General features: G+C 36.7%; 1 protein-coding gene across 3 annotated transcripts in view; it reads left to right on the top strand.

Annotated features, from left to right (window-relative positions):
* The window catches only part of SGK3 (serum/glucocorticoid regulated kinase family member 3), a 116,105-nt gene extending 103,181 nt beyond the window's left edge, over positions 1-12,924 (top strand). For all 3 annotated transcript variants that reach the window (XM_055432581.2, XM_055432580.2, XM_055432579.2), the window contains exons 13-17: positions 827-913; positions 2,913-3,008; positions 5,136-5,291; positions 7,273-7,362; positions 9,819-12,924. In XM_055432581.2, coding sequence (XP_055288556.1) covers positions 827-913; positions 2,913-3,008; positions 5,136-5,291; positions 7,273-7,362; positions 9,819-9,989 — 600 coding nt within the window. In that variant the 3' untranslated portion in view covers positions 9,990-12,924. The remainder of the gene's footprint in view (positions 1-826; positions 914-2,912; positions 3,009-5,135; positions 5,292-7,272; positions 7,363-9,818) is intronic.
* Positions 12,925-13,726: the final 802 nt, after the last annotated feature.

The following is a 13,726-nucleotide window of genomic DNA, read 5'->3' as shown; positions in this document are numbered from 1 at the left end:
GTTCATGATTCTTGTTGATGTTATGCTTAATGGAAAAGAGTCAGCCTCAAAGGTTCCACACTGTGTGATTCCATATAATGGAACACATGTTCCATTCATACATGAGTGTTTTATATAACATTCTTGAAAAGTCCAAACCAGAGATATGGAGAACAGATTAGTAGTTGTCAGGGTACCAGGGACTAAGGGATAGGGGAGTTCAAAAATAAAGCGGTAACATAAGAGAGTTCTTTTGTTCCTTTGGGTTGATGAAAGTTTTCTGATTGTAGAGGTAGTTACACAAATCTATATATCTCTATTGCTTAGAGCTACACACAGGGCTTCCCTGGTGGCTCAGAGGTAAAGAATCCACCTGCAGTGCAAGAGACGTGAGTTTGATTATTGGGTCGGGAAGATCCCCTGGAGAAGGAAATGGCAGCCCACTCCAGTATTCTTGCCTGGGAGATCCCACGGTCAGAGGAGCCTGGCAGGCTATTTTCCATGGGATCACAAAAGAGTTGGACACGATTTAGCAACTAAAACAACAACACATACACATACACAAATGCATACATATGGAAGAGTGAAAACTGAATAAGGGTAGCAGTCTAGCTAACGGTATTGTACCAATATCAATTTCCTGATTCTGACACTGTACTACATTATATAGGATGTCAGCCCGGGTTGGGTGGGAGGAGGGAGAAGCTGGGGGAAGGGGACGTGGAGCTTTGTGTACTATTTTTTGCAGTTTCCTTTTGGTCTATGATTATTTCAAAATCAAATGGTCTTTAAAAGTGTCAATTTATATCCATGCATTGTTTTATTTTACTGCCCCTGTATTTGTCAGGGACATGTCGTCTTAACAGATTTTGGGCTTTGTAAAGAAGGAATTGCTATTTCTGACACCACAACAACATTTTGTGGGACACCAGAGGTAAGAAATTTATCTCATTTGTCATTCACGGAATCATATGTGAAATGCAAAACTGAATCACGAATTGTATATATAAAATTTGAAATCAGAAAAGTAAAGAGACTTCTCTGGTGGTCCAGTGGTTAGGACTCTGTGCTTCCACTGCAGGGGTCGTGGGTTCAGTCCCTGCTTGGGGAGCTAAGATCCTGCATGCCTCATGCTGCTGCTGCTGCTGCTAAGTCGCTTCAGTCATGTCTGACTCTGCGACCCCGTAGATGGCAGCCCACCAGGCTCCCTCGTCCCTGGGATTCTCCAGGCAAGAACACTGGAGTGGGTTGCCATTTCCTTCTCCAATGCGTGAAAGTGAAGTCGCTCAGTCCTGTCTGACTCTTAGCGACCCCGTGGACTGCAGCCTACCAGGTTCCTCCATCCATGGGATTTTCCAGGCAAGAGTACTGGAGTGGGTTGCCAATACCTTCTCCGACATGCCTCATGGTGCGGCCACCAAAAAAAAAAAAAGGAAAGAAAAGTAGAATAAAATGTTTTCAGCTTCCAACAAGCTGGGAATATCTGATAATCATCTCTTCTTTTAATAAACAAATATTTAAATAATAAATAAACATTTAAAATTTATTGGTAGTTTTTTTTTAATTCTGATTTTGTGATACCACCAGTAACCAACAAAGATAAATTACACTTCTTTGTGCTTATTTGTTTTTAATGTTAAAAGTTTATCTTCGATTTCTTCAAGCATTTGATTATATTTCTAATCCTTAAGAAAAAAATCATGAATCAGTGATGAAAATGTTCACAAATTAATTGTGGTAATTTTGGACCAACTCTGTAAATATATTAACAGCCATTGAATGGTACACTTTAAATGGGTGAATTGCTTGGTATTTGACTTAATAAAGCTGCTTTTTTTTTAAAGGAAACAAGCTAAAGCAAATATGGCAAAATGTTAGCATTGCTTATGTTTGGACGGCAGCTCTATTGGTTTCTATGACATATTTATAGTTTTTATATGGTTAAAATATTTGATAACGACGATATTTAATGTAAGAAAAGAAATCATTGTGTATGGGGGGGGTGGGGATTACAAATCAGAATTTATTAACCAGAACATCCTATTCTCTAATCATGTTAGCTAGCAGAAAATGTATCTTTCCATTTGAGACAATAATAATAATCCTTAAAATTTATGTTAAAGCCTTGTTATTCTAATTTTACACATACACACATTTAAAATATTCTATCATGATCTTAAGTGCCAGGTAGTTTTTTTTTGGTCATCTAAATTTTAATGTGATTGGAAACTATTAAACCCTTTTTATTTTCCCATTTATTTGTATCACATAAAAAAGCTGAAGAATGTATCTCCTTGTATATATTTCATGTGGGAAGAGGAAATATATATTTTTGAATCTAAAATTCAAATTCACTGTTTTATATGTGCAAAATCATGATGCTTAAATGTTTTATAAGTTGAAGTGTAAATAGCCATCTAATAACTTACACAACTTTTTAAAATAATACATTAAAGAATTGCTGTCATAATTCTTAAGAATATAGTTTATTATTTTTTCTTTCACTAAAAAGAAAAAAATGAATTATAATTGTCATATTAATTCTTTCTTCAGTAATGACTTGTTTCTTCAAGAGAAACAAGAATAAAGAGAAATAAGATTTAATTAATTAATCTAAAATTAATTTTGTGAAAGACAACCCCCTGCAAAATACCTACTTTATTAGGGTTTCTATACTTGTCATCCTTTTCTGTCTTAACTGCATCATCATTTCTGGGGAAAATATTTGAATATGTGGTTTTTGAAAATTATCCCAGTGGACTCTCAAGTACCACTGCCCAAGAACCACTGATAATACCAAACCAACTGAAAATCTAGATAAAATATTTCATTTAGTGTGATATAACACCTAAGATTTATTAAATTTCTCAATTATTCCTAGGTTTTGTCTTGATTTGTTTCAGAGTTGTTCTAATAGTTAATCTTTTCTGTAGTATCTAGCACCTGAAGTAATCAGAAAGCAGCCCTATGACAACACTGTGGATTGGTGGTGCCTTGGCGCTGTTCTGTATGAGATGCTCTATGGATTGGTATGTGTTTCTACTCTGTCGTTATGATTCCAGTACATTGTAATCGATTTGAGTTTTCTCTTTTGCCTTTCAGTAATCTTGTGGACGCTTGTTAACTAGATAACACTAACAGAACAGTAGTAATCTGGTTAAATGAATCCAGAAACACATTAGGGGTATGAACAAAAAGAAAACCTGTCATTTTGTTGCTGATTTTTTAGAATTATTTCTTTGCCACACTAATCACTACTTCAAATAGTCTCATCCCACTAGCATTTTGCAGAAATAGATACCTGGTTATAACATTAAAATGACCCACTTTCATTCAGTTTACTCAGGCTATTCTGCCTAATTTCTAATTTTCTTAATTTCAAAAAGATAGAAAAAGATTTTATTTATCAGAAGATAATAATACCTTTTGGTTTTTGCCTTGTGTTTTGTTTTCATAGGATTTAATTAGGTGCTCTGCTTTTTTTTTGTCACTGGGAGTCCTTTATTCCCTTTACCATAAACATCTTGTCTTGAAGATTTCATTGGGAAAAAAGTGATGTTTAGTATGTAATCAGTTTCCCCAGTTTTTATTAATTAAAGACATTATCAGCCAAAGCTTCTGATTAACAAGTCAAGTTGTTTTACTGCATTGAGTTAATATCATTTCAACCAGAACAAACGTTTTTAGGTTCTCTTTGTGGTCCTGTGAGTGGCCAGCAGCCTCCTGCTGGGAACCATGCACTCAATGCTGCATGGTTGCATCATGGCCCTCGATGCTGCCCTCACGAAGCCATGCCCACCATCACTGAGACCTGAGGTGGACGTGGCTTTTCTGTTTGCTGTGTTTGAGTGTGTGTGTCCCCTGAAAACAAGGGTGATGACGTTTAACCCCTGAGGTATATTTTCGAGAATTTGTCTCATGTTGTTAAGTTTGAATGACAGCTGCCTACGACAGCCAACACTCTCTTCTCTGCCCTTGACCACAGTCCGCTTGTTAAAGAGACTCAGTTTTGCTTTGTTAACACAGGGAGCTCACCTTGGTGCTCTGTGACAGCCTAGAGGTGTGGGATGGGGGGATGCTCAAGAGGGAGGGGATATATGTATACTTACAGCTCATTCACATTGTTACTAATACAACATTAGAAAGCAATTATACTCCAGTTGAAAAAAAAAAAAGACCTAGTTTTCTGTTTATGCTGGTAACTTAGAAGACCTGCTAACCACATTATAGCTTACATTCTTTAAATGTTGAGTGTTTCTCATCCTGATATTTTCATTTCCTTTTAATTTCTTTAGAAGTCTTCGAGAGTATAAAATATCATTGCACGTAAAATGCAACTGACTCAATAGGGAATATTTGAATCACATATTTTATTAATCAGGCTTATATTTAATGATTCAGAAACCAAGTTATATTTTAAAAACTGAAAAATGAAGTTTTTCTTTCCTGTACAAAAGGGGAAAAAATGACAAGCCTGTAACTTCTTTAACTTTAAAAATTATTTTTCCTTTAAAACTTTTAACTAATGAACTGGCCAATCCTCACATTGAAGCTGTACCTCAGGTCTTTAAGCTGTTACAGCAGCAGGACACTGCCACTGCCACAAGTTCTTAGGAAGAACACTTTCTAGAAATCCGTTTTAATTAGTATATTACTGTGTCTCAAGAAATCATTTAATGTTTCAGTTCAGTCATGTCCGACTCTCTGTGACCCCATGAATCACAGCACGCCAGGCCTCCCTGTCCATCACCAACTCCCGGAGTTCACTCAAACTCATGTCCATAGAGTCGGTGATGCGCCCTGTGTCAAATCTCTGTTTCCAATAATTCTATCATTATGTCTTATGATGAAGTTGGAGGTTGTTTTCTTTAAAAGTTATTATTACCTTTATGCAATTCACACCTGTCTGCCCAGTGTTATTGAATAAACCAGCCCTTATTTATTCGGTGACCATGAGTGTGCTGACTTTTAAAATCTCTTCCCATGGGAGGCCTTTCTGCAAGGGTACACAGGCCCAGAGATGCCAGTGCTTTTCTGAAGCTGCTGGACACAGACTGCTCTCTTGAGGTCAGGGCCAAATCTATCAATTTTAAACCCCATTTGTGCATAGTTCAATTAATACTGACTGACTTTCTCTATCTTGTTTTTGTTTTAAGCCTCCTTTTTATTGCCGAGACGTGGCTGAAATGTACGACAATATTCTTCATAAGCCTCTAAGTTTGAGGCCAGGAGTGAGCCTCACTGCCTGGTCCATTCTGGAAGAACTCCTAGAAAAAGACAGGCAAAATCGACTCGGTGCCAAAGAAGACTTTGTATGTACATCTTTCTCAGTACCCTCTTTATTTATTTATCATTTGAAGAAAAATCCTTATTTTATGTAGTATTTAATGGGATGAATACAGCTTCTAAAGAATAGTACCATGATAAAGAAGCATGCTTGTCTCCAAAATTTTCACCAGGGTTTATATAAAACTGTACAGTGTATAAAACTCCTGCACGTGCATTTTTTTCATTTGACCTTCAGAATAATTTGATCCTGTCTTTTTCATCCTCCATATCCAGCTTTCATATCCTGTTATTTGATTTCATTTATTAGCATTTTTGCTCCCCGCCTTCTTCCTAAAAAAATAATGTGTGGCTTGCTTTTTGTGATTGCCTAAACTTTTAGCTCATTTTGTTTAGGAAGAATTTAAGTGCCTCTTGACTGCATGAGGTAGTACCTTTTGCTTGAACTATTGTTCAGTGACTTTTTTTCCTGAGAATGTAAATGTGACACCTCCTTGAAAAAATTATGGGATCTGCAGGGGTTTTTTCTTTTTTGTTTTTCACTTCAAATCAGAATAATTTAATTGCTAACAAAGTTACTGGTGTTACATTAGTGAATTCATGAATTACTGAGGAACATGAATTTTAAATTCATTAAAAGTTCTCAGGAATTCTTGAGGGCTGTTTGTCAGTCTTGAGCTTGAACTGTGAATAGTGAACTCCCAGGTGGAGTGCAGGACTTGGGCTCCAGAGTCCACTGTTTCAGGAAGCCTTGCTAATGCTCCCTCCCTCCTTGTGCCTCAGTCCTTTTGTTGAATTCACTGGCAGGAATTGGAACCCTGGATGAGTCAATCCATCTGCCATCCCTTGGCTGGTGGACGGTGCTGACGGAAGTTACACAACTGATAATATTAGAAGCACTGTGAAGTCTAGTCATTAGACTCTTGGATGCCTCTCCACCTAATGCTCCTGCTCTCTGTAGTGACTATGTTAGGCTTTCTCTCCAAATTTCTGGGCTTCACTGGTGGCTCAGATGGTAAAGAATCTGATTGCAATGCAGGAGACCCAGGTTCGATCCTTTGAGTCAGGAAGATCCCCTGGAGAAGGGAATGGCTACCCACTCCAGCATTCTTACCAAGTTTTTATGTTCTTTTCCTTCTTCACTTTTAGCAGATGCTGTTGCCTTCTGTTTTATAGCGAAAATAGAATCAACAGAGACAACGCCTCACGTAGACCTGGTGTTGTACAGCCCATTTACCTCTTGAGCTCCTCTGTGTGTGACAGTCCCCATCTTTTCCTCTACTGCCGCCATACTGGGCTCTTGTTTTCTTTACCAAACTAATCTCTCTGCCACCTCAGGCCCTTTGTATGCCGCCTGGAATATTCTCCCCTCATTCTTCTTTGTCTGACTCCTTCTTACTGATCTTCCAGAACTCTGGTCAGATATCACTTCCCCTGAGAAGCAGGATAGGGATCCTACTTTTTATACACTTTGTGGCTCCTTGTAGGTATGAGTACTTTGCCAGCTTTCAACAGTAGTAACCCAGAGTGGAATTGTTTTTGATAGTAGAGCTTGTCACCTGAATTTTACCTCAGCCTCACCATGTAAAAGTCTCATTCGACCGACGTCTTTATCTCCACATTAAGTAGTAATAATAATTCTTTGTATCCAGGTAGTACTTTATTTCTTTCATACCACTTTTATTTCCATATTTGCCAATGATTCTTACAACAGCCTATGAAATATATAGGGCAGAAGTGTTAACCTCACTTTACCTGTGAGGAAGCAATGACTTGAAGAGGACATAACTTAAGTTGGTCATTCTGAGTTAACTCTCCCACGCCTCCTCTGGGCGTCTGTCCACTACACTGTTTTGCCACATTAAATGACATGAACATGTGCCTAGAAAGAACTTTGGAAAGAGTGGGACCAAGTGGGAATGGTTTGGCTTCCTAAAATTCTTCAGTGAGTACTCAGTATATTTTTTAGCATTAGTAAATAATAAATCTGTTTCTTTACAATTCTAGCTTGAAATTCAGAATCATCCCTTTTTTGAGTCACTCAGCTGGACTGATCTTGTGCAGAAGAAGATTCCACCACCGTTTAATCCTAACGTGGTAAGGTTACATCTAAGTCTTTCTTTCTAAATAGTGAAGTGTGGGACTATAGCTCCTAGTAATTTTAGGACTAGATCTCAAAATCTAACCTGAATAAAACTGAATCAGTGCTGAAATATTTATGAAACAGGTCAGGCACAACTGGTAACTTCAAGATGATTCCTAAGATTTTAGTTACATTAGATTGATACAAATATCTTCCAGCCCAGTATCTGTGAAGTGTTTTCTTTAAAGCATATGTGAAAAAGGAATGAGCACAGTAGGTTAAAAAAAAACAAATTAAAGTGACCATGAGGTATCAAATTCATATCTATTAGAAAAAACATTTTAAGTAACACTAATGCACTTTTTCCTAGATTGATGTAAAACCAGCTACAGTCAAACATTATTAATTATAATGTAAATTGTTACATCCTATTTGGAAAACAGTAAGACATTATTATAAAAATGCTTATGTTAGCTTGACTTGTTAAATCTACTGATGGAAACATTTTACTTAAAGGATTAACAGTGTTGAAATGTTTGGAAATAAATATATAATGATAGGGAGATTATTAATAAATCATGAGAAGGCCAATAGTGATGTTACTAGTGATAGCTTCCTATGTGTAGGCATATTATACTTCTTAGGCATTATAGCATGTAATTTATGTGTCAAATAAGCTGCCAAGTTACTGCTATTACTGTTCTTACTATACATGTTTGATAAATGAAGAAATGGAAACTCAGAGATGTCATGTAGCTGGTTAAAAGTAGTAGAGCTGCGATTCAAAGTTGTGCCTGATTCAGGGTCATTATTCCTTCTATGCTTTCGTACATGGACAAAAGACACAAAAAAGCAATTACAGAAAACTAAATACAGATGGTTTTTAAATGTCTGAGAAGATGTTCAAACTCACTGACATTTAAGGAAAGCAAAATAAAACCCTAACATGTTACTGTTTTTCACCTAACAGATAAGCAAAGATTAAAAAATTAGCTCCTATACTGTCCTCAATACTAGTGTCTTTTACTCAAGCCTGACAACAATCCTATGAAATAGTACTGTTGTTTTCCATATAATACATATGAATTAACTTGGGCCCCAAAAGGTTAAATCACTTGCGAAAGTTTAAAATTAAAATTGTAGAAGTAGAACTTGAGCTTGGGTGCTTTGAAAAGAGTCCTTTCTCACTCTTGACATGAGCCATGCAGTATTATCCCTCTCAATACTAGCTATGAACCATCAGGGTACTCATAAAATATTTATAAAGTCAAGTGAAGGAACATTTGTCATCATTTATTGAGCACCTTCTACGTGTCAGATTTGGGAAATTTTATGGATTAATTCATCTAGTCCTTACAATAACCTTAACAGATTTATGGTAATATTTTTATTTTACAGAGAAGAAACAAACTCACAGAGATAGGTTAGTTTATATAAGGAATTATAGCTAGTAGCCTTCATAGCCAGTATTCAAACCTTAGTCTTGTTCCAGAGTCCATGCTTCTAGGGTTATAAATGAGAATTTGATGACTTTTATATACATACATGAATATAATTTTTAGCATTCTTCTCTGTTGGAGAATCTCTCATGTGGAAGGATCTAGCATCCTGGATTTCCCTGGTCTCTGCTCTGCTTGTTTGTAGACCTGCTGGGCTAACTCTATCCTTGACTTCCATATCTGCTGTGAATCCATTTACCTTGGTTAGAGTTGGTGACTGGGACATTTTAAGGATTCCATTCCCCCGAGTGGAAGATAACCCAGAGTTTCAGGGATGGGCTTGAAGAGTGAACCACCTGAGTTTGTATCCCAGTTTTGATCTGTAAATACATTGGAAGGCAAGAGTCCATTAGCTTGTATCAGCTTCCTGAAGGAAAGTTAACCACTGCCTTTGAGCCTAACTAGCCACGATACTTCACTTCCCAGGTTCCAGTCCCCTTACGTCTCCAGAGCTAAAGGTGTCACAGCCAGATGTTGAATGAATGACCTCTGTAGAATCACCTTTCACAATTTTACTTAATATTCATTTCTTCATCAAAAGGTATCAGCCTCCCCAGAATTGAGAAACTGGATGGGCAGGCATTTTATGGAAGAGCAGATGCAAAATGCTCTCTTGAAAACCTCCCAGAGCCCCTTTTCTAAACTTAGAGGTGATGGTGGGTAGAGAGTAAGCAGGTCAGTTACAGGACCTGAGAGTCACGTTAACAGAGGCAAGGACTCTGTCTTACTGGCCTTCCTCACCCTTCTGTCCCCTCCCCCTACCCAACAACAAGAACCTTAACTGTGAGAAGGGCATGAATAATGAAAGTCAAAAAGGAAAAAGCAGGAAATGTTTCAGAGACATGATAGAGTAGGAAGACATCTAAACTTGCCAGGAATAAACAGACAGATGCCAAAGGGGGCTTTTATGGGTGACTACATTAGTGGGAAAAAAGATATGGTGAATAATGGTATGCTTTTCAATGTTTTAGGTGGGACCGGATGATATCAGGAACTTTGATGCAGTGTTTACAGAAGAAACAGTTCCATATTCTGTCTGTGTGTCTTCTGACTATTCTATAGTGAACGCCAGCGTACTGGAGGCAGATGATGCCTTTGTTGGTTTCTCTTACGCGCCTCCTTCAGAAGACTTATTTTTGTGAACAGTCCACGCTCCAGAAACCGTTAAGCAAATAGAAGCCTACAGATGAGACGGAAACTCCTGTTTGTGTGAATATATTCAAATATGTTTAACTAGTGCCTCATTTTTACATGTAATGTTTAAAACTATGAAAAATGTATTTTCTGCTGTATGCAAGAAAATAGGGCATTTCAAAGAGCTAAGTTTTGGATTAAAATTTGTATTCTTGTTTATTAAGCTTATTTTTAAACAAATTTTAAAAGCTATTGTTCTTAGCACTAACCTATTTTTTGAAAAAAAACTTTTTGCTAATGACTGTTTTTTCCCCTCTAGGTTTACACTAACATCTACCCAAGATCGGCTGTTTTTCAGCAGTCTGTTTCAGTTCAGTTCATATATATTAATGCCTTTGTAGCTTTCTACTTTGACCTTTGTTCTCTGATCACAACTATGCAATAGGTACATGGTTGTTTAAGAAAAAAAACGTATCTTTCCATAATGAATCACTGTTTGACATAATCATTCCTTGGTAGGATTAAAATATAAAAGCATAGTTAATTCATTGGCTGCTAGCTGATGCTTTGGATAACTGTTAATTCTACAGATCAAAATAAGAAGTAACAAGAGGAAATTCTATGTTTTTGAAATACCAGTTCAAATTTGTGAATTATTTTTCCTCTGGAGGAAAAGTGAAAGTTTAATAGTTAGAAAATTTAAATATTCCCAAAGATCTGAAGGGAAATAAAGTAACTGCTGGATTTTTTTTTTTAGGTGGTGCCAAAAATGAATGTCTCTGTTTCATGTATTTATATTACCAATACATTCTATTTATGTTCTTTTTGCTCTTTTGAATATTTAATATATTGTTAAGTAGGTCTAAATCTTGGTATTTGCTTTTGCAAATAGCTGTTCGAAGCTGTCTTCCTAATTGGTTGATAAGTAACAAGAATATTGCACTGTCTGTTTACCTAATTGGGAATTAAAAGAATAGCAAATTATGGGTCAGTATAAATCTATACAGTTTTACTACAGTGTAACAAAAGTTAAAGATAATTTAGGCAGATACATAGTATCTTATTTATCTTAGAAAAAGTACAAGAAATTGACCTTTAAAATCATACTAAAAACGAACTTGTGTACTTGTAAAAAAGGAGTATCTACAGAAAACTAAAAATTATGCTTACCTTGGGGTTCTGATTCCTAGTTTAGAGATTTTTCAAGTCTTGTAGGAAACTGTGAAAGAGTTCAGTGACACAGTTTTGATGCCTCAAGAACAAGCGTTCTTTCATGTAATTTTCTCTTGAGAAAGAAATTCTAGAATTCCCTTTAGTTTAAAATTATTCAGCAAAAGTGGGGATGGGAGAGTGTACTTTTGTTAGATTAGTAATATTTGCATCCAATACACTGAATCTTCCTTTAGAGGTAAGACTTTAATAGCAACACTGTAAATATTTGGTTTATTTGGCACTACTGTAAGTTCTGCTTTTATACAAAGCTCTTTGCTTATTGTAAAGCAAAATAAAAACTGTAGTTTCTTGTATGATTTTTTTACTCAACCGTTCCTTAAACTGCCAAAAATTAAAGTGCAATATTGTATGTTTTTAACAACAGATTTTAAATAGAATGTTGATGTTTCTCGGGTCACAAGAAATGCAGATCTTATAAGTATAATAAAAATTAGCAAAAAGATTAATGATCATCTAATGCCTGCCATTATTTTAAAATTGGTCATGGTTACGATAGTCATTGCAAGCAGTAATTATTCATATATGTAAGGGAGAGAAGTATGACATTTTAAATATTTGGGCCTACACAGGAATTCCTAGATTATCTTAGGCTGACATGTTTAATATTCAGTGAGCAAAATCTCTTCCACGTTTCAAGATTATCTTTTTTCTCAGAGCATGCTGTCTTTTAGAAAATGTATGCCATTTGAATAGTTGAACTATTTCATGGTTATCGCCAAAATAAACTCAAAGGTTAAAATGAAGAAGCCCCAACATTGTTCATGTTATACATATCTCTTATTTTATTGCATATGGTAGAGGGTAGAGCTTCCGAACCTTTGTCATGTTACAGCACAGACTGAAAATTACAGAATTTGGCACACCCACAGGTAGGTGTTAACTGACACAGATACTGGCAACAAGTACTCTGCTCAAAAGTTTTCTATGCCAAAATAATTTTTGAACTTAGGAGCCAGCAAACACTGTCAGGATATAATTTCAGTAAACATTTGAAAAGTGATTTAAATATTTATTACTATAAAATTTTATCACTATTAAAATTTACCATTACCAATCTCTTATCACTATAAAAATTTACCATTACCAATGCCTGTAACTTTTGTAGTGATTTATCCATAGACGTGCAGACCTTTACACAGATATTTTATGACTCATTCTTTTGTATATCACATTCTGTATGAAAAGTGGGAGTAGTTATAAAGAACATTTTTGGTAGTGCCGGAATGATTTTTAATGAAGTGTGTTAAAATTAATAACTTATTTCCTCGTGTGTGTAGTTTGGAAGTTAGCTGTTTTTTGAAGTGGGATTTTCTGCCACTTACCTGTAATAGCAGTTTCTACTTTTACTTACAGAAATAAAAGTTAAGTCATTATTCTGCCATCTTTAGTATTTCAGCCATTGACCCACGTTACTGATAAGTGAATCAGGAATTTGGACCAAAGAGAAAGTGGAAAAGAGATAGAAACAGCATCACCTAAGCAATGCAAGTGCACAGGAATGTGTGGTAGTGACTTCCGTTTTCCCAGTTCTGCATGTATGGAGCTTAGAAGTTTCCTAATAAAAAGCTGAGCAGACTGAAACATCAACAGCTTTTGTTGTATACACATGACAGTGGAGGACACAGGGCAAACGGCTGCCCCTAAGACTGGAGAGACAGATGGCTGAGTATAAAGAGCTGTGGTTTACTGGAGCAGACAACCCCTGCAGGAGGCACTGCAGGGATGGCAAAACCTATATAGCAAATGCTAGAGATTACGTGCACAACTCTTTGAGAGTTCAAAAGTCCAGGGGAACCTGGTCACAGGGGTCCCCACAATTTTGTGAGATTTACCTCCCAAGGGTGAACGTGCTACTGCTAAGTCGCTTCAGTCGTGTCCAACTTTGTGCGATCCCATAGACGGCAGCCCACCAGGCTCCCCCATCTCTGGGATTCTCCAGACAAGAACACTGGAGTAGGTTGCCATTTCCTTCTCCAATGCATGCAAGTGAAAAGTGAAAGTGAAGGCCGAACCAACTTCTCACAAATACTAAGAAAAACATTTCCTTGTACTTCCAGTATGAGGAGGGAAAATGAACCTTTTTCAAATATGCCAGAGCACTGTGTTCTTAACAAGGCTTGCTCCCAGAAGGAACTAGTTAATCTGAACCTGACCCACAGCAGTTTTATCAGAGCCTAACTGACGGGAGGGAAGGGAAGTACCCAAGTCCAGTCCATTCTAGCAATCCTGTCCCACCAAAGGGGTGGAGGTGGGAGGAAAGGAAACAAACACACTCAGTCTGTTAGACAACTACAAAAGATGTGACTTAAGTGTAATGAGAATACCAGAAGGAGAGAAAAAGGAATAGAAGAAATATTTCTCCAAATTAGACACCAAATCACAGATCCAGGAAGCTCAGAAAACACCAGAATAAATGCAAAAACCACAAAACAAAACTATACCTAGGCGTAAATTAGGGACAAAAAATCCTAAAAGAAGCCAGGGGAAACAAAGGTATGAATTACATGTGACT

The sequence above is a fragment of the Moschus berezovskii genome, chromosome 16 (assembly GCF_049115385.1).
Source record: "Moschus berezovskii isolate FMDL1 chromosome 16, NW_MosBer_1.0, whole genome shotgun sequence".
Taxonomy (NCBI): Eukaryota; Metazoa; Chordata; class Mammalia; order Artiodactyla; family Moschidae; genus Moschus; species Moschus berezovskii.
This window is presented reverse-complemented; position numbering and strand designations above follow the sequence as displayed.